Source organism: Halyomorpha halys, unplaced genomic scaffold, assembly GCF_000696795.3.
Source record: "Halyomorpha halys isolate HHAL.00 unplaced genomic scaffold, Hhal_1.1 Scaffold104.1, whole genome shotgun sequence".
In the NCBI taxonomy this organism is placed as follows: Eukaryota; Metazoa; Arthropoda; class Insecta; order Hemiptera; family Pentatomidae; genus Halyomorpha; species Halyomorpha halys.
Window position 1 is genome coordinate 677,939 of NW_027107578.1, and position 23,422 is coordinate 701,360.

Sequence of the window (23,422 nt, forward strand, 5' to 3'; positions counted from 1 at the left end):
TATTGCAAAAAACTTCCATATTGAGCAGATAGAGTAAATAATGGTTAAATAACCTATATTTTACAATAACTACAATAATAATCAGAATTATTTCTAAAAACAGCTGATAGGAAAACTGTAAACTTGTGCTGATTTGAAATGATCCTAAGCTGGATATAAAACATATTAACACAATATAACACCATAAATAAACATAATTATGGGCTAGCCTTGGCAATTTTAAATAAAATTACCTCACTAGATCTGTCATGGCATTAGATTTAAACACAACAATGAACTATTAATCAAAATTCGAATGCCATGGGGATATAACAAGTGGTGAAACTTCACAATATTTTTGATAACATTTACTGAATTCAAAGTAAATGTTTAATAAATAGTAGAAGGAAAATTTCTGTGGAATATTAAAAAACCTGAAAGTAGAAACTTAAAGAATCCAACAGCGTTTCCTCCTATTCTTATTAATCCCCTTCCTTTTTTCTTTCCCTCGAAGTTCCTTGTCCTTCCTTATTTCTCGAACTAGTGTATAGAATGCTTCATCGACACCCATTCTAGTTTTTGCCGAAGTCTCAACAAAAGGTATTGCATACTGCTTTGCTATTTCCCTAGCTCTATTCATATCAACTGCCCATGAAGGCAAATCGCATTTGTTACCAACTAAAACCATTGGTACCTCTTCAGCATCTTTCACTCTTTTAATCTGTTCTCTATACATGCCAATATCTTCAAAGGATTTGACACTATTTACAGCAAATACAAGTAAAAATCCTTCACCTGTTCTCATGTACTGGTCTCTCATTGCACTGTACTCCTCTTGACCTGCAGTATCTAGAATGTCCAACAAACAGGTTTCACCATCAATCACAACTTGCTTTCTGTATGAATCTTCTATAGTGGGGTCATACTCATCCACAAAATGATTCTGAATTAACTGAATCGTTAACGCACTTTTACCTACACCACCAGCTCCTACAACTACCAATTTATACTCAGTCATTGCTGATTGTAGCACACACCTACTACACAAAGAATACACAACTTCGCCTATGGAAAACGTGATGGAAACTTTATATCGCCACTTTTACGTTAAATAACAGCTTTGAAAGCCATGTTTTCAACTGAAATAAGATAATTAATAACGTCACTACATAAATTATTTGTTATTAATATGAGTAAGCCTAACTCTACGGTACTACAACAAAAATACAGGTTAGCCAACATACAGCAACTGTAAACTAAACAATAATACAATTCAATCGTTTAATTAAATAATCAATTCAGTGCCAATAAAATAGAAAAAAAGCACATAAATTAAACTAAAAGTGAGTCTGTATATAAAAACAAACGATTAAATTAAAAAAACAAACAACTAAAACCCCTTTTCGCCTCCCCTTTCGGTCATACTTTGTACTACTAATCCTTAAAAAATAATTATAATCTAAATAATGTATTCAAGCAATGTGAATATTTTATAGAAGAAAAAAATAACTTAAAATGATCTCTATATATAAATGATCATTTTAAATGTCCAAGAATAATTAAAACTTACAAGATCCAATCATCTTCATCTATTGGTGTTAAAAACATAGAAACATCATACATAATTCATACCTACCTATGTAATCAAAAAGAAATATCTATCCAGAAAAAGTATTTAAATAATATTACTAATTTATACTCCACTGGTTTTATTACCTAACTAAATACCTATACCTTATACAATACAATATCTTTGCTAAATCGGATTACCGTTTATATTTAGATAAAATTATACCGATTGTATACTACAAATCTTAATATATATATATATATGAATATATGTATTTTATTAATTCTTTTGTTTGAATTTCGATTTAAGTTGGACTGGAAAATATATTGCCAATGATAATAAGGGATAATGAACATAATTTCATAAAGAAAACTACTACCGAACATTCTAAATTTCCATAACAGACATTTCATTTTAAAATTGCAAAACGTTCACTAATTGTATTGTTTCGAAAATTAAAAAAAAAATTAATTACGATAAAGTTAAAACAAATTATATCCTTCTTGGTCATTTATTTAGATTTTTATTCTTATACAGTGGATCTGCATAAGAAATTTAATATATTTTCAAACCAAGTAACTCTTCATAAGGTAATCCATCAAGAAATATAAGCTTATCCTTTAATAGACATAACAAGGGGAATAAGTTGAGTTGGTAAAAAGAAATTTCATACTGAAAATATTCGTATATTTATGATTGGAGAAGTTTGTCGGGGTGGGGGGGGGGATGAAGGGTGCGGTCAGCAAAGAACAACATAAATAAACAAAAACAATATTTATTTATTTTATGCTATATACATACACGTTACTACACCAAAAGATACAACACATCTAGATCTCATCAATAACAATCATATTCACCACTTCACAACACTTCACAGCACAATTCAGCAACTCTACAGACCCCTTAAACTCAGCCCTCTACTTCTCTTCAGGCTTATCCAACTCCTGGCATTTCTCATCAAACTCCGATCTCTTCTCTCATCAATGATTCTCCTGCCCAGACTTCTACATCTTCCACCATATCGGTATCAGTTCTAAATATCCCCATGCCAGTCCTATCTAATTTAACTTTCTCTTCCCTTAAATCATCTTTTCCCAATTTCAAATCTCAAATAAATTCTCTTTGTACACTTTATACAGGCATATAATAAATAAATATTGTTTTTATTGACTTATGTTGTTCTTTGCTGACCGCACCCCCCGACAAACTTCTCCAATCATTAATCTACGGTCAACTATCTGCACCTCATTCGTATATTTAGTTTGGCAAAATAATAAAAGTTGATAAATTAAAATCTACTAATCCTCAACGCAGAAAACTGCTTTGAAAGCTAAAGGTATTTGAACGACAATTGAATAGAAAATTTGTAAACATCATCTTAGATGAAAAAATACATAGTAACAATTTCTAGTAGATAGGGCCCTCTTAGGGATACCTTAGCAACCTCTTTACAAGAGTGACACTGGTTCAAACATGGCATAGAGGGCTGAATTTTATTCAGTGGCGGTCCAACTGAATGAAAACTTGATCACTCTCCTCCCCCTCTCCCATGGTTAGAAGTTACCTGTAACCCCCGCCTCGTATATCAAAAATGACCAAGCAGGGGGTAAACAACAATCCTTATTTTTCTATTATATATATAAATGACCTACCGCTACTCCCAATATCATTTGTATGCCGACGAACAGCAAATGAGTACATCCTTTCACATTTCTGACATGATCGAGACAACTCGTGAGCTCCAGGAAGACATTGAAAACATACATCGTTGCGCTTCGGAAAATAAGTTGAGCCTGAATCCAGCAAAAACCAAGGTCATTCTCATCGGTTCAAAACCCTTCCCTACTATCCATTATTATACCTCAACAAAATACCTATCCAGTTTCAAAACAACATAAAACTCCTAGAAGTCATCTTTGATTAGTAAATAACCCGAAAAAACATGTCAATCCTTAATCAGGTCCTAAGATCCCTTGATTCATTTCCTCGAAATACCGGCGACCTTCTAGTATCATCCATTATTCTCCCACACTTCGACTACGGATGCCTAGTGTATGGATGACTATCTATTTAACAAGAAATTAGACTAAACAGATTAATGGCCTGATTCATAAGATTCATTTTCGGTATTTCTAGGCATTCTCCTATGTATCACTACTATTCCGAGCAAAGATGGCTTTATGGCTTGGTGGATTTATATTTTAATCCACAATAACCAAAAAACCCGCCTACATTATTGACCTCCTCACCCTACGGTTATCTATTCATCTGTTAAACACAAGATCCCAACTTACGATGTATATATCCTTTCTCATATAACTGCATTCTTTGAAAAATCCATTGCTGTTAGAGCTACCTCATTTCGGAACTCATATTCATCCGTGAAGCTTCCGTCTTAACATCATTCAAACACCTATTATACATCCATCTCCGTGATGATCAATATTCCGTGAACATGCAAATAATAAACATCAATATAAGCTGGGATAAATATTTATCTTTTTTACATATTTTATGAATATAACAATTACTATAGTTTTATTTAATTATGTTTAAAATCAGTTAAAGTAACTAAACAAATGGTGTTGAAATTGTTCCAAATTGTTATTCTGATGAGACCAAGTGTCCTAGAATAAAGATAAATTTTTCATTTCGTATCAAGCTAAATATTGCCCGATATTATAAATTCAGCCGAATTACCCTTTGACTTTCCAAGCAGCTAGAAACCGAATCTATCGATGAAAAACTATCAAGGGAAGACCCAATAGCTTATTCCAGATCGATGTGTTGTAGACAGCCGAGAAGAATTATTGTGAGTCAAAAAGATATTCATATGTCCCAGATTTCTTTCATTTTAATAGTATTTGACTTTATTTTGAATTGGAAATTTTCTAAACAAAAATCCTTAGACTTATGTAACTTTCTCTCCTGGACCGCGCTAGAGATTATCTATTATATCATTTTTACGAGATAAATCGATCTTTTCTTTAAAATCATACCGATATCAAAAGTTTACATTTTCCAGCTATATAATTTCAATATCTTTTAAGATGAAGTTCATTACTATGAATATATGCTCTCCAATCCTGTGTCGAATCTTGTCCAGCAACTATCTTGGTTTCTTGCTGTCACCATCTAGTTCAAAAGCTTCAGAATGTTCCTCGCAGCAACACCTTCCAATCATCATAGCTTAGTTCGTCCTCTTCTCCAACTACTATGCACTGGCTATATCAGCTGCAGCCTTAGTGTGTCGTCCTGCCCTCCTCAGTCTTGTAATATTTATCAATAGAATTATAGCGGCTCCTTAAACATAGAGCAGAGCTCCTAATTAGGAGTAGAACAAGGAATCCGCTTAAACCAGATTAGAGCAGTGTTAAAGAGGTATAGAATTCTTTAAGTAGGTAAAAAGGTATAAAGGGATGTTTAAACATACGTTAAAAACTTGAGCCATATATTACACTCAATGAAACCTTGGTCCAAATGACAAAGCTGCCCGTTTTAAATATGCAGCATATTGTTATATTTACAAATGTATTGCTTGAATAAAAAAAGACTAAATAAAAGTTCTCTGATCCACCTTAGCTAATCTTTCACAGGCTGTGTCTCTTGGTGGTTAATACATCACTCCACCGGGGAATACGAAGGAGACGGTTATTTTGGTATTCAAACAGTGTTATTTCTCAAATTCACCTCTTGGAACTTTTATTCTGCCTTGATATCTGTGCGAGTAACCGATAGCGAATACCCCTCGGCCGCATTTTCCCATCATCAATTATAAAGTGCATATCCTCAGGACTTGGTTACTCCCACTCAACTGCAGGCCTATACCCACTAGAGTGTGTCTTCGATCCAACAAAGATTCGAGAGGTCTGCTCCAACAACCCCTTCTGACTGTCCGGAGCACTCGTCGTAGTACGTGTTCCCCCCTCCCGAATCTTGTACTGCGCATGCTCCGTACAGTCCTTGATAGTCAGAAGTGGTTGTTGGAACAAACCTAAGGTGAATACCTTCAGAACATGCTGGTCGTATGTGGTTGACAGGGTAACCCTCCACCACATCCGATCCTCTATTCAAATCACCTCCTGTCGAGCAAACCGAACCTAATCTTACTGAATACGCATTTTCTGAGACCTTCTAATCTTTAATATTTTACCTCCTGGATTGTTGCCTGGACTTAATTCATATTTCAACACAATCATTAGTTTTTTTTTCTCCTGTCGCTTTTAAAATGTGTCCTAAATTTAGGAAATGTTTCTTATCCCTGGTTATGGAATGTGAAAAATAACAAACATAAAGAAAGGAACAAACGTGAAACGCTTTTGCTGATGACTCGTGAAATTCCTGGTTCAAACATAAATTTCATACTTAACAGAATCGAGTTACTGAAGTACTAAGCATTGGAAGAGCGCTGAGAAAGGTGAAATATTCAATGAAATCTAGAAAGTTTTTGACGAATCGCCTGCTACTGTATTTCGGAGTACGTGCCCCTAAGGGTAGTGTTGGGCAGAAATTAGCTAAAACTAATAGCTAATATTGTTATGGACACAATATTTATTTATCAATCGTTCATTCATGAATAAATGTCATTTCTATGGTAATTTTAGCCCAGCTCTGCCTTAGGGCCACGCCCCAAACTTGGTAACCCAACTGATGCAGGCAAAATTGGGATTCCTATTTGTGTAGAGGGTTTATAGAGTTTCTTGTCCTTGCATTTACATAAATAAACTTATTGAGTGATTCAACGAAGATAAAACAAATAATTTCGCAATGATTAATTGATTATCGAAGAAATAAGCAGAAAGTTAAGAAGAATCTTTTGAGTCCAACCCTATCCAAAACAGGAAGCTGTAACCTTTTCTGCAATTTCTGGAGCTAAAAAATAATGAAAATATTTTTTTCATGTTTTCAAGCATTAGTAGCGTAAGGTGCTGATATATAACTTGGGTGTCTTGTACATTACCAATATTAATTATTTTTTACAGCTTTATACTGAACATAGCTTTTAATTTCTGCTGATTGTGTCCAGTCCAAAAAGCCCAGGACGTCCCTCACCTAAGAGGTAGGATCTTACCATACACAAGGGTACTTGTTAAAAGAGGTAAGATAAATAATGTCATTGCCATGTCGATTGGGCTACTTTATATTGAAAGTGTTATTGTTTTCCATTCTTCAAAACAATAACTTGTCATTATCAATCAAAGTATACATTTCTAAATATGAAGCAAATTTCAAATACTCAACCTTCAATATGTTAATTATGCCTTTGAAACAACTTATTGACTCTGCAAAAGACTATTGTCCCATCAATATGTTGTCTTTCACTCAACTGTTTAACAACAAATTGATATGAAATATGAAAAAGGGCGTAAATCTATAAGCTTGAGAGGTTGGCCCAGGAAAGGTGTAGCCTAGCCTCAAGCATTTTGCTCATGACAGGAACTAAACATCTGTATTTTCCTATTATTTCATTTGTCTTGCTTCTGTTAACCCTTTGACGTTGTTATTGCGACCTGTTTATGTTACTCCCCTTTTTACTTATACCTCCTCACCAATATTCAATTCAACTTTTCTCTGGCCTCCTCCCAATGATAAGACTTCATTTCTCTTACCAGTACTCTCTTAACTTGACATCTTTTTTTTCTCATTCGAGTATTTTGCTCACCTGCCTTTCTTATTTGTTAATCATGTGAAGGCAAGAAGATCTTAGATCTTTAATGAAATCTTGTTTCTTCGGCCCCTGGTGAAAGAGCTATAATTTACAATTTTATTGAAAGTAATCCTTAAGATTTTTGTTATCATCACATGCAATTATATGAAAAAATAGAACGAATCATCTACCATGAGATAAATGCTCATGGAATACTTCTTCCCGGTTAAAAGTACATTTTATATTTACTAACCAATTACCACATACTCTATCTAGGGATCCCATATCTATGATAGCGGAATAACTTCTTTTAACACACTTCAAATGGATGTTAGACAAATGAACCAAAACTTCAACTTGTTACATCTCTACTATAACATTTTGAACTTTAAAATAACCTGGACTTCATTTAATCAAACAACTCTGCATTTAATGAAGTTCAGGTAACAATGTTATTATTAGATAAAGACATGCAGTGATGATTTAATAAGCACCACTCCTACTGAATAATAAATTCAACTCTTTTGTATAATCTAACGCTCATTTGAGAACTAGGCGTAATATAAGGCTAGCATTAACTATGTTTAAGTTCAGGAAATGAGGGTGTTTAAGTGATCGATTATTTTTTTACATAGAAATTTAATATTAGGGCTAAGTTCTTAATTTTCTTCACCTAGAATTATATCATAATGTCACTGTTCTGTAATGGTGAATTCAACAAGTAGGGTATTTTTGGTTAATCTCTTTTTTCCTGGAATCATCATACTAGTTAGTGAAACCATGTAAAACAAACAAGATTATAAATGTACTATATTTACAAAGATAAACAGACGTCACAAGTTTTTCATCGAAAAAGAATTTTACAGACCAGCTAAACTACAAAAAAAATTATGTGTATATACACTCTTGAAAATGTTTGATTCACACTTTTTTATATAACAATATGAAGGAAGGAAAAGTTGTCAGGAGAATACCTATATATCTATAAAAGACTAATAATAACTGACATCCTTGATTAGTGATAATCGTATGTGATAAATGAACAACAAATAAATTAAAAATCAAAGGCAACATAACAAAAAAATTGCTTCTCAATCGCTCTTACTTATTTAATTTTCTTAGAGTGTAAATAAAAGAAACTTGTAATAAACCTAGTCAATCACGAGCGTAAAGGACTAATTTGGTTTATGAAAATTATAGATTTATCAAAAAATAATTATTTAATAATTAAAAAATAGTACAAAAATAATTTACTGTTTCAAGCAATAAGCAGCTAATGATTATGTGAATCTAAAAAAAAACAAGTATTTCAATAATAATTTATTTCTAGGCTCAAAATATAAAATAGATTTTACACAATTATACAAGCAACAATTTAATAAACTATTGGACATAAATTGGTTTTAAAATTAAACTCTATTCCTATGACAGTAGTGCTTCATTCTTTTTAAGATGCTTAATTGAGCAGTTTTATCACAAAATTAAGGCGTTTCAACCTAAAATATATATATATAAAACAATAAAATCAATTTAAAACAATAATAGAAAAAATATTTACAATTTTAAGATTAACACTTCATAAAAACGTTTTAATTTTGATTTTAATTACAACTTATCAGAGTAAAACAGTTTATAAATAAAATGATCAACTTTTAACTTGTTAGAACTAAACAAATGAAAGTAAATAAACTAATATAAATATCGATTAAACCTTTATATTGCAACTTACTATACACAAATATACATTTTTTTTTATATAAACACTTGATGATATGGTCAATATAACAATAGGTACGCTAACAGCCGAGTCATGAGTTCTAAATTATGAAGCAATCAGTTCGAGAACCCACGCACTACCATTATAGGATAAGTAGTGTTAACAAACAACAAAAAATAAAATATGTATTTATTATAATATATACATATACACAATCAGAGTATATAATTTAAATGGCCAATCTAATTGACAAAACCATTATTTATACAATATAACATTCACATTATCTGATTTTTCTTTTTAAATATATATATTTAAGTATATTTGGGTATATAAATGTGATATTACACAATTGTCTCATATTTAATAGTCAATATAGGCTTGGTCGCAACACATAACTTAATTAAACTAACTAATAACTAATAAAGCACTTGTGAGAGGATGAATCACACTTTTGGACGGTATGCTACAACAATGGGCTCGATGTCATGGGTCACAATTCCAAAGATCGGAAGTACTGGCGGCAGAACATTGATGCAGTAGATGGCGGCTGATCACATTTCAGATACAGCTTTGGATCTTTATCGTTCGGTAATTTGTCATAAGCTGCTATATATTCACGATCATAAGCAGCTGTAACAAATACAATTATTTAAAAAAATGTATATGACCTGTCAATAATGACTAAGTATTTACATAACCCAAAACTACATGATTAGTTTGACATTTAACAAGTCAAAAATTGAAACTTGGAAAGATTATCTTTCAAACATTTTGGATTTATAAACAATCAACGGATGACATTAAAAAATGTTAGCTGATCAACACTAATGTACTACTCATCTTAAAAACTAAGAAATACAGGTAATTCTCACCAGATCTATCAAATTGACACTTCTAATAAGATCATTTTTAAAAACAATGAACTTTACCATGATTTACTTCCACGCCTTCTTTCAATCGTGGAAATGATTAAAAATTAATAGAAAATAAAAAATTCTTTCATATTTATTGAGTATATATCAGAAATATACATATTACACTAAAACTTAACAAACTTATCAAACTTAATAAACTAAACGAATTCTTAAAAAACATAACTGATTAATGGAAGATCGCTGATTGACCTTGTGTAATAATAAATGGAATATGGTTTGGGCGTGGTGAAATAAAATAGTTATTACTATCTGTGTTTTATTGACCACACCCGGACCATATTCCATTTACAATTGATTAATCATTGAAAAGTAACATGATATTCAATAGCAAAAGAATTCCAAGATTAGGAGCATATTTGTAATTCTGATCAAAAATCATTATAACTAAAAAAACCAACACTGATAATCATCAATATAGAATTTATAAATTTGTAAAAAAAAACAACAACAAAAAAACACAGAAAAACTCTTCTACAACATTTTACATTTGTAATGATTGGTTACAAGAATTTGATTGACAATTTTTGCAATCAAGTGAGAAAAGTTATCAGACTTCTTCCACAACTTTATAAAACATGACACTTCTTCCTCATTGTTGGAATCCTCTAGACACACTCTAAAATATCTATATTTGGTGTATTTTCTGTGCCCAACAGCAATATGGATCAGATCATGAATACTTGACATGACATGGCTGACAAAAACACAAGCACTGATCAATTGAAATGTGTGGAGTTAACAAGAGCGGAATGAGACATTGGACACAAAAAATATAAACAAACTAAACATAAAATAAAGGCAGTAATCCTTTAAAAAAAAAATTCATAAATAGGATTCTAAATTCGTCCGACCACAAGACAAAAAAAATACAGGTGAAAGGTAATAAGAAGTATTCTTATATAAGGAGACAACAGACTGCTCAAAAAAAGAATATCTTCAACAATTCATCGTTGAAGATTGAAGACACCATTATACATAACAGAGTTATTTTCAAAATCCTATCATCAATTTTTTAAAAATAAATATATGACCCTCACAGGATTACTGTATGAGGGGATGAAAAAAAAGAGAGAAATTCAGTTAACACTTTTAAAAGCAATAAGGAAAACTGAACATATAAATGTATTTAGAGACAATTAAACCAATTATGATTTTGACTATTTGGGGAACAATGCATACATTTGAATATCAGAAAGGAAAAAAAAAAATTTACCTTGATCAATATTTTCTTTACCAAGTGCAGTAATACCAAGAAATAATATTTCTCGGTATAAAGAATGTCCACGACCTTTCAGTTTTTGCCTTTCAACAGCCAAGAATTTCAGAGGTTCGCTTAAATTACAACACTGAAGGCAAGATATCACCTTCTGCATGACACTGCAACCATATCACATTGGCAGAAATTAAAAATAAACAAGTATTAAAGGCTAAAATGATAATGATTAAAACTAGAAAAATAGAATTATTGCTGGAGCTCATTTTACCTTTTTGGAACTGATGTTCTATCCGTTACTAAAGCACTTACAAGAGTACTCTGTTCTTTGTCATCATTCCAGGATATGTACATTGGCTGACCAACCTTAAAATAAAATAAAATAAATTAATTAATGGAAAACAAATATTAATACATCCTATAATCATTTAACAAACCTCATCATGAAGGCGAGCGTTGTGCCACATTGTTGAGATTAGTACATTTGAGGAATTAGCTGATTCCCAAGAAGGGTCTGGGTTTGCAGAAACAATGGCAGATCCTAGGGCAAGCCCTGGTAGGTGAGATTCAACTCCAATTCTTGTAAATGTCCAAACCTAATCACCGACAGAAAATCGTTAAGACATGATTCAAAACTGGGTAACCAATTTTAAGATCAGCATAATATTTAGATGAAAATGGCTTTAAAAAAAAAAAAAAATGAAAAGATGAATTTTAAGATTACCATATTCCAGTATATTATTGGATGCTCGTCAACAAACTTCGACTGAGTCAGGCATGAATCACCTTCTGCAGCTAATATTGATTCAAATTCTTTCCTGAGAACTAGAGGGTTGAGATAAGGCACGGTTATTGGTTCACAAGTTTCAGGTTCTGATTTGTCTTTTGAACCATTAAAAGAATTTTCCAATAAACTTGTTTTGTTAGAACCTGTATAAAGCGAAGTTAAATTAGCTTCTGTTGTTGAATGGTAATAGAATAAAGCATCAATGCATGATAATAAGAAAAAATGACCATATAAAAAAGTCTTAAAAAAAAAAAAAAAACTAAATAAAAAACAAAAGAATCTAATCACCTAAAGATGCAGTTGATATTTTTCTTTCTGATTCCACAGAAGGCATGGGAGAATTTCTAAAATCTGTAACTGTGACAGAAAGCAATGGTACAGTTGCTTTATCACAGAACTGACACCTGATAAAAAAAAAAAAAATTGTGAGAACGATAATACAACAAATGTTAAAACAGAATGTAAAAAATAACAAAAATACTTAGTGTTGAGGTTTGAATCTTCTGGGATCCAGCCCGCCATTATCTCCTCATCATACAGAATACAAGAGCAGTTGTGGCATTTCGAGCAGGTGGTCATAGTCACCTGTAGGGCAATAGGAGTTGAAGGATCTCTCTGCTGTTTTGGTAAGTGGATGCATAACTGAGAGGCCCACGGTCCACTTTCACCAACTAATATAAATGTCAATAATATTTTTTAACAACTTAATAAATAATATCAATAAAATGTAAAAGTCAATCGGAAAAAGTATTATAATTAATAAAATATATTTTCATGCCTTATGTGACTAAATAAAAAATAGCTTTGTCAGAAAAGTAAACTTCCATGCCACTTCAGACTAATTACAGATGGAAAAACAATTTTATAGATTTGCCACTAATTTTATTGATTCTGTTGTCATGCAAAACATTATAAACTTCAAATTTGATTAAGCATGCTTCATTCTTTAAGAGAAAACTTAAAAGTGGTGCAAACACGGATTTGTTTATATATTACATACACATGCACTCACATTATATCTATATTTTAATGTTTGAACCAAATTTTAATATAAACATTAATGATTTATTAAAATTTTCATTAGGAAGAAAAATAGCATTGAAAAGTTTCATAATCATTTATAGTAAAAATATGTTGTTTTTTGTTTCATTTTTTTGACTATTTGCTGTTTCATAAAATACATAGTGAATGGTTTTTCATTCAATATTAATTTTAAACTGGACTTTTGTTTTATGAACAACAGACCTTACAATTCAGTTGTATAATTATTTTCATTTAACGGTTTTGTACGGAATTGTCTTCAATCAACTATTTAAGTAAAACACATTCCCCAAAAAATTATCATATATAAAATACCTAATAATATGAGTTTATATTCATGTAAATGTTTGCATTACTTATGAAGATTCTTAATTTTTAATGAAATGAAGGTAATAATAATATTTAAGTGAGAACACAGTTTGAATTATTTTATATTTATTATTTGTTGTTTATGCAGTTATTTTTAAACAAGATATACACACTATTGTCTTTAAGAATATTATAGACCTATTAAAAAAATTAAGATTGATTATCTCAAAAACAATACAAAATCATATATTTCTAACGAGCAAACTAATAATTAAACATAGCACATTGAATGTGACGTAGCAAGAAAAAATTCAAGCATAATTCAAGGCTATGAACTGTAAAATCATGAGAATTAACTGGATTAAATTTAAAATAAAATCACAAACATACAATGATAATTAATCTTATGGAACTATTTCTATGTCAAACATTCTTAGCCCATTGAACGGATCTGGAGGCGGTGCTCTTTGTACGGGGAGGCCTGGAGGAGACCGCCCTGCTGCCTACGCTCTCAGCAAGCCACCAATGGTAAGAGACAAGGATAAGAGGGAAGGACAATTTGCAACTGTTTAGAAGTTATAAGATAAAAAATAAAAGACTATTGAAATTATATAGAATACCTAAATTGAATAAAAAAAAAAAATCTGTCCATCTGCAGCTTTTCACAGATATAACTAACCAATATTTCTTTTTTTTTATTCAATCACTCTAGAATGATCCTAAGAACTCAGCATTTACCATCCACCATTCGTTTTAAAAATTATTTCAACCATATGACGAAAGAAGTAAGCTATTAAATGATTCGGATATATTATAAAAAAGCTTTTAAAAAATTCAAATGATTTTTCATTCTATATAAATATGTAAAAATAATAAAATATGATATTATAATTTTCTGCATTTATAACATAGTTCCAATGATATGAACTAATAATGTTTTTATAATTTAAACAAACTAATTCAAAGCAAGAAACAACAAAATCTCTAAGCATATAGTGCAGTGCTGTCTAAAAATTAGGACAACATATAAATAGTTAAGCATTCAAAATATATATTAACAAAATTGTATTTATTGAGTGTGTATATTATTTCAATATGATTATTGGAAAAATGCAATTAGAAGAAATAGAAACAGTGGATAAACTTACATCTATAGGTTACCAACCTACTCTAACCATAGTGTCAAGGAAACATTTATCAGGGTCTGCCACAAAATAATAATCCACCAATAATTAATAATCCAGGCTACAAACCAGAGCTATCATAATTTTTAATTAATAAAGGAGTGATTTTAAATGAGCAATTGATAAACAATATCAATTTGAAGTGATATTAGTTTATGTAAAAAAATATAAATGACCTTAAAGGCCATATGAAATAGTCATGCCGAGAAATAATCGTTCCTGTATAATATGTGAAACAAGCCATCGTGTACCTAAATTGGTAGTACTGCCTTTTCGACTACCATCACTAAACCAATCCATTATATTACTTCCCCAGGAGATATCAGGATGTTGGCCAATATTCATAGGTGAAAATTCTGAAGAGATCTTTCTCCTACCACTTGTTACTTCATCACCATATTCACTTTCATCTTCATATAAACAGGCATCCCTTTCAAGAGTGCTTCTCCTGTGAAAATTGAATTTTTACACAATCAGAAATATGTTAACGTATACACCTGTTTACAATTAAAAAAAACAAAAACAAAAACAAAAAAAATATGATGGATGTAAATAAGAGAATAGATACATGGTGTGTACCTCAGAACTAATTCTACATCTCAGTAGCGACAAAAAGTCTGTATTTACCACCATCTCATTTCTTACAGTTTTGTAGGAAATTAAAGTTAATTTTTTTTTTTTTTTTTTTTATTACTGACTTTTTGACATTGAAATCCTTTTGTCTCTTCCAAAATGTTTTTTTTTCTTCTAAATTTGATGATGTGATGAAAAAATTGTATAAGTTTTCTCCGAAGATTTATCTCTCCTAAAGAAGGCAAATGTAAATTGAGCCATAAAGAATCACAACATCATATTTCAATACATTCCTAAGCCTTATGTTTCCAGCCAAACTATTTGAAGTTCTTGTCTTCATTTGTTATATAAATCTTGACTTAAAAACTTGCTACATAAATGATGAAAACCTATTTGAATTGATTCAGACAGTATTTAAAAACTGAACGCAATCTTTTTAATTTAAATTGTAAACCTTACTTGAATAGCAATAATATATGTATGCGCTCTGTTTAATAGTAAGGTGGATGGCATTCTTCATTTTGTAGACAGGCAATCTGGTATAAAGTGAAATAGAAAAAATATTATGGGAATATATGTTGGCAGAAAAAAAAATGTAATAAATATTTTAGATGGAAAATGTTGGAATAAGTTAATTTTTATGTAACATTTCTTTTGAATTATACAAAAATCTTAATAACACAGATCAGAGAGAGAGAGAAATACTTTATTTATCCATGCTGCCCAAATACATCGGGTTGCTACATCATACAACATATTAATCAATCCGTAATCGGACAAATATAAATTAAATATAATTACATGGTATAATTAAATAGAAAGAAAACAGTTTTTGCCCCAAGGTTAATAATAATTAAATAAATATAGTTCTATTAGTGACTGATAAGCTATAGAGAAAAAAAAAGTTAATTCTCCAAATACAGCTAAAAAATTGATGAAGGTTAGTATACATTTTTGTCCAAACTGAGGTGTAGAATTGGCCCCCGAAGTTTCCTGGTTTACATCTGGTATGCACTATATATAATTTTTTTTTTTAATAACAATTTTCACATAGACTAAATTATGATTAACCCTATGAGAACCAATAATTAAAAAAAACAGGTGCAGAAATCATTTTAATCTTGTAACATTCAATAAATTTTAAGAGGGAGATGTTTATTTGTTTTGTTTTTTGCTGACCGCACCCCCAGACCATTAATCTATGGTCAAATATCTACACCTCATAATCAATAATTTTAGTGTAATTGTCTATAATATTTAGAAATAGTAAAGAAAATATTAGTGCAACTTTTTGAATGTATATAAATTTTTTTCTCTTTTAAACATGAAATTGAGGTTCTTTAAGGACCCCTGTGTTATCGCACTTGACCTTTTTCTTTTATTTAAAAAAAAAAAAGAATACTTCTTAAAAAATAATTTTTAATAATACAAAATAATAATAATAATAATAGAATAAAAAATAAAATAATAATACAAATAATTTTTTGCACATGAAAACAGAAAGCACAGTCAGTGCCAGGGAATATTACATAAAACAAAAATTTTTCCAAAATGCCAAAGTTAGAAAAGAAGCAAGATGCTATTTTTGCCTGAGGATAAATGAAGCAAAAGTTAAATTTTGTGGTAATTATTTTTAAAAACTTTATGTGTAAGGTGCTTTGGTATAAAACAATGTCACTGAAGTGAGAGTAATGATTTTTCCAATAAAAAAATTATTTCGTTTCTACGATAAAATTTTTGGTTAAATTTATATTTATTTTTTAAATCCATGCTATCTTTAATTCACTAGTGACTGACTAGATTCAAGAAATATTGGATATCTAAATTTTAAGTTAGAAATAAATAAAACAATTAATTATATTTATAAAAAAAAAGAAATTCACACACTAAGAAAAAAAAAGCAAGATCTGATTTTTATTTATTTTTGAGAGTTTGTAAAAAGAAAACAGAACTTGAAGGCGAATTTCATTACCAGCACCAGAAAACACATGAGAATCAAGGTTAACTTCCAATTCATTAATGCAAGGTTGAAAACAGATTAATTGTTTAGGCTTCCATAACGACATTATAGTACTTAGCATTTTATGAGACTCATGGTTATTGGAGGATTAAGACTACAGGTTTAAGAGGAAACTGCATACCCAGAATGAAAGGAACACTAGTTTTATTGCAGTGGAACCTCCATATAATGAATCTCAAGTTTTCAAAACATTTGTTATGGAGGTACAGATACCTATTTATTGACTTCTTTATAACAAATTGTATGGAAGTCAACCTTGTTAGAAACATAACTCATTGATATGAGAAGTATCAGAAATAATTAAAACATCGTAATTAAAATATATACATAGTGTCACTTTATGTAATATTATAAATCACTGGTACATTAAAATTACAAATAATATTTACATAAACTTAAGCCATATTTTCTACTGTCTCAATGCTTAATGCACATCGTTTCTGTTCATCAATTTAATTATAAACAAAACTTATTGTATTAGGCCACAAAATATGACAGGGAAAAGTGAGAAGGCAGTTGCAGGTGGGCTCACAAAGAGTTATAACCTGACAAGTCCATTTGTTTCATTTGGGTTGATATATAGACAATGTATAGAGGTTACCATTGTAAAAAGCTAAATAATTTTTTTCTGAGAGAATTAAAAATTGTTTATATTTAGGTGTTTTAACATACTCTATTCATTATTTAGAGGTATATTTTTCATTAAATGGTACATCTAGTTCGAGATTTAAAAAAATTCATTACAAGGAGTTCCACTGATGTCATAAGTTGTTTTTGATTTTTTGTTATCACTTTTAGGCAGTATAACTCCATTTATTCTATATTAATAACCTAAAAAATTATTGAATGATTAACTTACTGGCTGCCAGCTTTAACTGGTGTACTGTTTGCCGATATAGCTTCCTTTATTTCATCAAATTTTTTTGCTACTGAATTTGCAGCAGACTTGAGGCTGCTTAAACCACCCATAAGGAGCTCATTAGACTTCTTGGAAGTTAAACTGCTCGGACTGTGAACAAAAACTATAATTACTAAAGATAAAGCTATTAAATCTTTTTACAATACTATTAATAGTTTAAGAAATTGGCATTATAGGGTGAACCAAATTCAAGAATAATGACACAATAATAAAAAGAATCTAACTCCAGAAAACTAGATAGAGAAATCAACAATGATCCTAACTGATAAATCCTGTTAAGTTATGTGGCTTTAAAAGGGAGGATGCAAAAATAAACAACTGAGATATCCTTTAAGCTAAACAGAAGGAAGTTTTTAAACCATTGTTTTAAAAGAGACTGAAATAGGACAAAAACACATAATTATTTAACTCTAGAATGTAGAAATAGGAAATGGTCACTCCGCCACAAACTATAATTGTTACATTAAAGTAAGAGGATGACAATGTCCTTGGAGTGGTTCATGAACAGAATGATTAACTTATAGGAGCCGATGATAAAGAAGGACTAACTGGAATCAAAAAGATGGAGGTGCTGAGAGGTTCGATTGCCCCAGACCTTGTGCCGAAGAAAAATGAAATAAATGACAAAATACACATCAAATTATAGTTCTAGGGGGACCCAGGACTCCCCCTTTCTCTTAGGATGGTATTCTGGCAACCTTCACCCTAACTAAGGTGGACACCACTGGATTGTGTCACCCAGTGTTCCACAATAGCTTATCACCCAGAAACTCTAGGTCCACTACTGATATAAAAAGAGGTAAAAATCTTGAAATACAATTTTTAAAAAAGGAAAGAACAATTAATGGAATGCAATTAATACAATAGAATAATAAAGAAATTAATAATTTTTATAGGAAGAAATTTAAATACCTCAAGAAATATAAAATAAAATTATATTGCAGATAGTCAAATTTCGTTAAAAACACAGTCTTAATGCAATAGCATTCATCTTCTCCAAAAGTGATGGGTTACCACCCCGATCCCAAGAAACTTTATTTCCATACTCACTTATACAATAAAAACTGGATCCATATATTTTATTTGTATATTCAGAACAGATATTAATGTCTTTTCTCTCATTCTCTATTTGAATATACCTCCAAATTCAAACAACACAAAAATATGTTTCTGTCCTAAAATTCCTAACCACATAAAAAAGGGCTCAGAATATAGGTGCTTAAACCTGATCTTAAGACCTCAGTATTCTCAAGACACGGTGAGGTAAGTATTGATCTTTGAATGAGTAGTCAATCGGGTAATTAATACCCTTATTAATCTCAGGTTAAAGTTGAGCCAAACTTCAATACATCTAAACAGCCTAATCAATGAAAGAGATTAGATAATGGGAAAAGAAAAGGAAACAGACACTGGGCCTTAGCACCTGGAACAAAACAGTCTTAAACTATTTATTAAACTGTCGTAGATTAAGACAAACTTTTGCCAAAATCTGACAAGAAACAACCACTGTCTCCTAATATGATATTATTTGTTAAAATATCATCTTAAGAAGATGAAATTAGTTGAGGAATTGACTTTCTGAACACCTTATTTGTGAATGGAAACCCTTATATTTTACTGATTGCAAAATTTAAATCAGGATCTACTTATAAGTGAAGACAGTTTACAACAATTAATCCTAAGATAAATGATTTGTTAGAAGTTGGAAATTTCTTAGGGTATTCTGAGGAGTAGTCACAAACAATGCTGAAAACAAAAAGTCTTCTATACCTCAATATAATAATTATTATTATCATGTTAGACATATTTATTATTAAAATGAAATAATTAATTTTTTTTTCAAATATGATATCTTTATACCTTAAGGTTATAATGCAGTAATTAATGTGAAAACAAATAAATGAAAGGTGCTTCTAGCAAAAACAAAAATATAAAAATCACCAATATCTAACTAACCTCAATAGCAAAAAAAGAAATAAATAAAATATAAATTATATATATACATAATTACTAAATAAGTAGCAAATTGGTTAAGGTTACAAAAACTGACATGCATTAGAACAAACATAGCAAAAAATGGACAATAAAGGAATATTCATTTATATGAATTATAATTTAGTTAGCTCAAGGATATGACCCTCTGAATAGGTCAAGGTGATCTTGATCACCTGAACCAATCTATGGTAATCATATTCCATGATATCAAGGACCACATGGATAATACTTTATTTAGTTGGTAGTCTAAAAGAAGTAAAATTATTTAATGAATACTGATATTCCTTGATTGATTAATTCTAATCACTATCAATAAAAAAAAAAAAAAAAAAAAAAAAAACAGTTATCTACCTGAGACTTGTAATAGCACTCTCAATCATCTGGGTGCTGATCCTAATATCAGTGGCTTTGCGAAGACTAAATCTTCCAGGGGAATATCGGCTGTGGACATCACTAATGTTATTGTGGAAGCTCTACTCAACCGAAATTTTAAAAGTTGAAAATTGTTATTATGTAAGGATATGCAATAAGTAAATATTCTTCAAGTTGATTCATTTTCAAATGGTTCAATTGTTAAGGAGATTTATAAAACTAAAATAGTTGAACTAAATCACAACCACCAATTAAACTATTATTGGACAACTAAAAAAAGAAATAAAGCATATAAATTCAATTGAAAAATTGAACTAATATGACATTTTCTATTTAACAATTATTGAAAAAAAAATTTTTGTCATCTGTTTATGATATGAGTCATTTACCTAAGCTTTGTCCAGGATACTAACAAGAAAAAGAAGATGAAGGTATTTTAAAATACACGACTCAACAAGGATAAAAAATTTTAAAATCCTCTTTCTTAAACATTACAAAACGTACCACAAAAAATAACCATTCTCAACTATATCTTTTTTAAATTTAAATGAAAAATTATTGTATATTTAGTATCTATTGTATGTAGAGTGCTGAATACTACACTATATATCTAAAAGAGCAATAAACTACAAAATTTAAATTTAGCCACAAATCCATTCATTTCAAAATTGGCCTTGAAAAACAAACAAAGCTTAAAAATTCTTCATTACCCACCAGAATATTGAGCAAGTCACTGGTCTATTTAATGAAATTGTACTACAGAGCTTCCTTGTAAAGAAAATAAATAAATCAACCTGTCAAATAGTGGTTCACAACTGGAGAAGTTAACATTTCTTATCAGTATGATCTTGACTTCTGTATCTCACATCTTGCTATATGAAATTGCTTCCAAGAAATGATTTTTTCCAATATTGAGAGACGATTCACCAATTAAATAAGTAGAAGAGAAAAAACTTGGAATATTACTAACCTGCATGAAAATTAGATTAAACTAAAAGTCAATTTGTTTTCATCACATAATTTTTAATAGATTAATGATATTAAAGTGCAATCCAAACTTTTACTGTGATTATTTTTTACAGACAAAATTAAGTAATATTTTACCACTGCATATCCTTTTTTAATGTGAAAAATAATAAGTAATGTAGACAATCCAAGCAAAAAAAATCAATACAAAATCATAATAATAATAGTCAAATGAAGCATGCACAACTAAAAAATCAAACAAACATGCTGCATTATTTTCAAAGAAAAAGAATCTCACGTGAATGGTAACTTGAAGTTGGTAAAAGCTGATTGCACGGGAGGGTTTTCAGCAGGCATGGTTGAAGATCTGTGAAGAGACTTAGTCCTAGGTTCGGTTTCTTCTTCGGAATCTTCCTGGTTAGTGAAGGTCGCACTACGCACAAAAGAACCCCAATCCCCTAACCGCCTATCAAACAGAACTGGATTGCCAGACTGATCAAGTTCTATTTCAGACTTTGTCCGAGGTACTTCACATTTAATATTAGTTTCTTCCTCATAATTTTCATCAGCTAAGAGAGCACCTAAAGGATCATTTTCGGTAACAGGAGTCCTACTCGGGCTTTTAACAGGGGACCGGTTTAGATTACTATCACTTTTCACTTGAGTCATATGACCGAATTTCGTAGGACCATTCTTCATATTGACATTTTCACTAGATGTTTTCTGCAGGCGTGAACCAAATGGATTCAGTATTTTGTGCCTCTTTGGAGTGATTACGCCATTGATTTCTTCAACGCTACCTCCTCCAAGACTACCTAAATAGAAAATCAAAACAAGGATACCTTAAATTATGTATTATGTTACACTAAATTATAATATTATAGTAAGTAAAAACCAGAGTTATAGTAAATTAAGTTAAACTGTATAATTATATAGAGAAAAACAATAAAATTAGTGGTAAAAAACAGATTCATGTTTAACATTATTAGCTGGAAGATTTAGGTTATAAAAGCATGAGTGATTACCCTTTAAGACTTAAATTGTAATATTAATTGCTGAATGCATTCAAATTGAAAGCAAATAAATAGTTAAAAAGTACTTTAATACACTTTTAAGTCAGCCATCAATAAAGACCTTATGCTTTTATAACTGAACTAAATAAATCATCAAATTAGTAACGTAAAATATGAATCTGACATGATGTTAATTTTCACCATACTATTATACTGTTTGATTAAATATACAGCAATTTCGGTTTTTACAGTTTGTAATATAACAGAGTAGAGTAAAATTGGTGGAAAGTTATTTCATTCCATTTAGTGTATAACTTTCATAATAATGAAATATTTTTTATAAGCTATTGATCGAGTCTGGCACCTGGGACTGCATTACAAACTCCATAAATTCCTACCTCCTACATACTTTCTCATCATTCGTTCCTTTCTCATTGATAGATTATTCCAAGTAAACTAAAATGGTTCCTTTTCATTCCTCTATTCTCAGTCCGCTGGTGTTCCTCAAGGTAGTATTCTTGGTCCCATCCTCTACACCGTCTATACAGCTGACATTCCAACCAATCCTAATACTATCCTCACCACGTATGCCGATGACACATGTGTGCTCGCTGTTAATAATAACCTATTAATTGTATCCCAAAATATCCAATCCCATATCACAGCCCACGAAGAATGGTGTCGTAATTGGAGGATTAAGGTAAATTCCAACAAATCCCATCAAATCACCTTTACCCTTTGTCGTAAACCTACTAACTGCCCTACAGTTACATTTAATGATGTTACTCTTACCCCTGTCGAACAGATCTGCTACCTTGGACTACATTCGGAAAAACGATTAACCTGGAATCCTCACAGAAGACTGAAAATACAGGAAACTGCATGTCAACTTCGACTATTACAGCACTTAGTAGACAAACGTTCTAAACTTCCAACACATTATAAAAGACTGATCTATATGATATGAAATGTCTATATGATTATAAAAGTCATATTTACATGACTGTAATAAGGCAAATCTGGACATATGGAATTGAGCTTTGGGGCTCCACTAAACCTTCGAATTCCTCTCTTATTCAATCCTTACGATCCAAAATCCTTCGTAAATTCCTCAATGCTCCTTACTTTGTCACAAATAAAATCATACATAAAGACCTTAATGTTCCCTATGTAACC

General features: G+C 30.5%; 2 protein-coding genes across 4 annotated transcripts in view; both read right to left on the minus strand.

Moving 5' to 3' along the window:
- Positions 1-217: 217 nt before the first annotated feature.
- On the minus strand, positions 218-1,211 carry Ras85D (ras-like protein 1). The gene has a single exon (XM_014415628.2). It carries the CDS (start codon positions 995-997, stop codon positions 428-430), a length of 570 nt encoding a protein of 189 aa, XP_014271114.1. The 5' UTR covers positions 998-1,211; the 3' UTR covers positions 218-427.
- Positions 1,212-9,243: 8,032 nt separating this feature from the next.
- Positions 9,244-23,422, minus strand: part of Crag (DENN domain-containing protein Crag) — a 30,583-nt gene continuing 16,404 nt past the window's right edge. For 2 of the 3 annotated variants that reach the window (XM_014415623.3, XM_014415622.3), the window contains 11 exons: positions 21,532-22,048; positions 20,247-20,336; positions 17,841-17,990; positions 14,640-14,836; positions 12,336-12,525; positions 12,143-12,258; positions 11,792-11,997; positions 11,505-11,663; positions 11,339-11,433; positions 11,068-11,231; positions 9,244-9,549 (listed from right to left, as the gene is read on the minus strand). In XM_014415623.3, coding sequence (XP_014271109.1) covers positions 9,410-9,549; positions 11,068-11,231; positions 11,339-11,433; positions 11,505-11,663; positions 11,792-11,997; positions 12,143-12,258; positions 12,336-12,525; positions 14,640-14,836; positions 17,841-17,990; positions 20,247-20,336; positions 21,532-22,048 — 2,024 coding nt within the window. In that variant the 3' untranslated portion in view covers positions 9,244-9,409. The remainder of the gene's footprint in view (positions 9,550-11,067; positions 11,232-11,338; positions 11,434-11,504; positions 11,664-11,791; positions 11,998-12,142; positions 12,259-12,335; positions 12,526-14,639; positions 14,837-17,840; positions 17,991-20,246; positions 20,337-21,531; positions 22,049-23,422) is intronic. The other variant, XM_014415625.3, reaches the window with a different exon arrangement.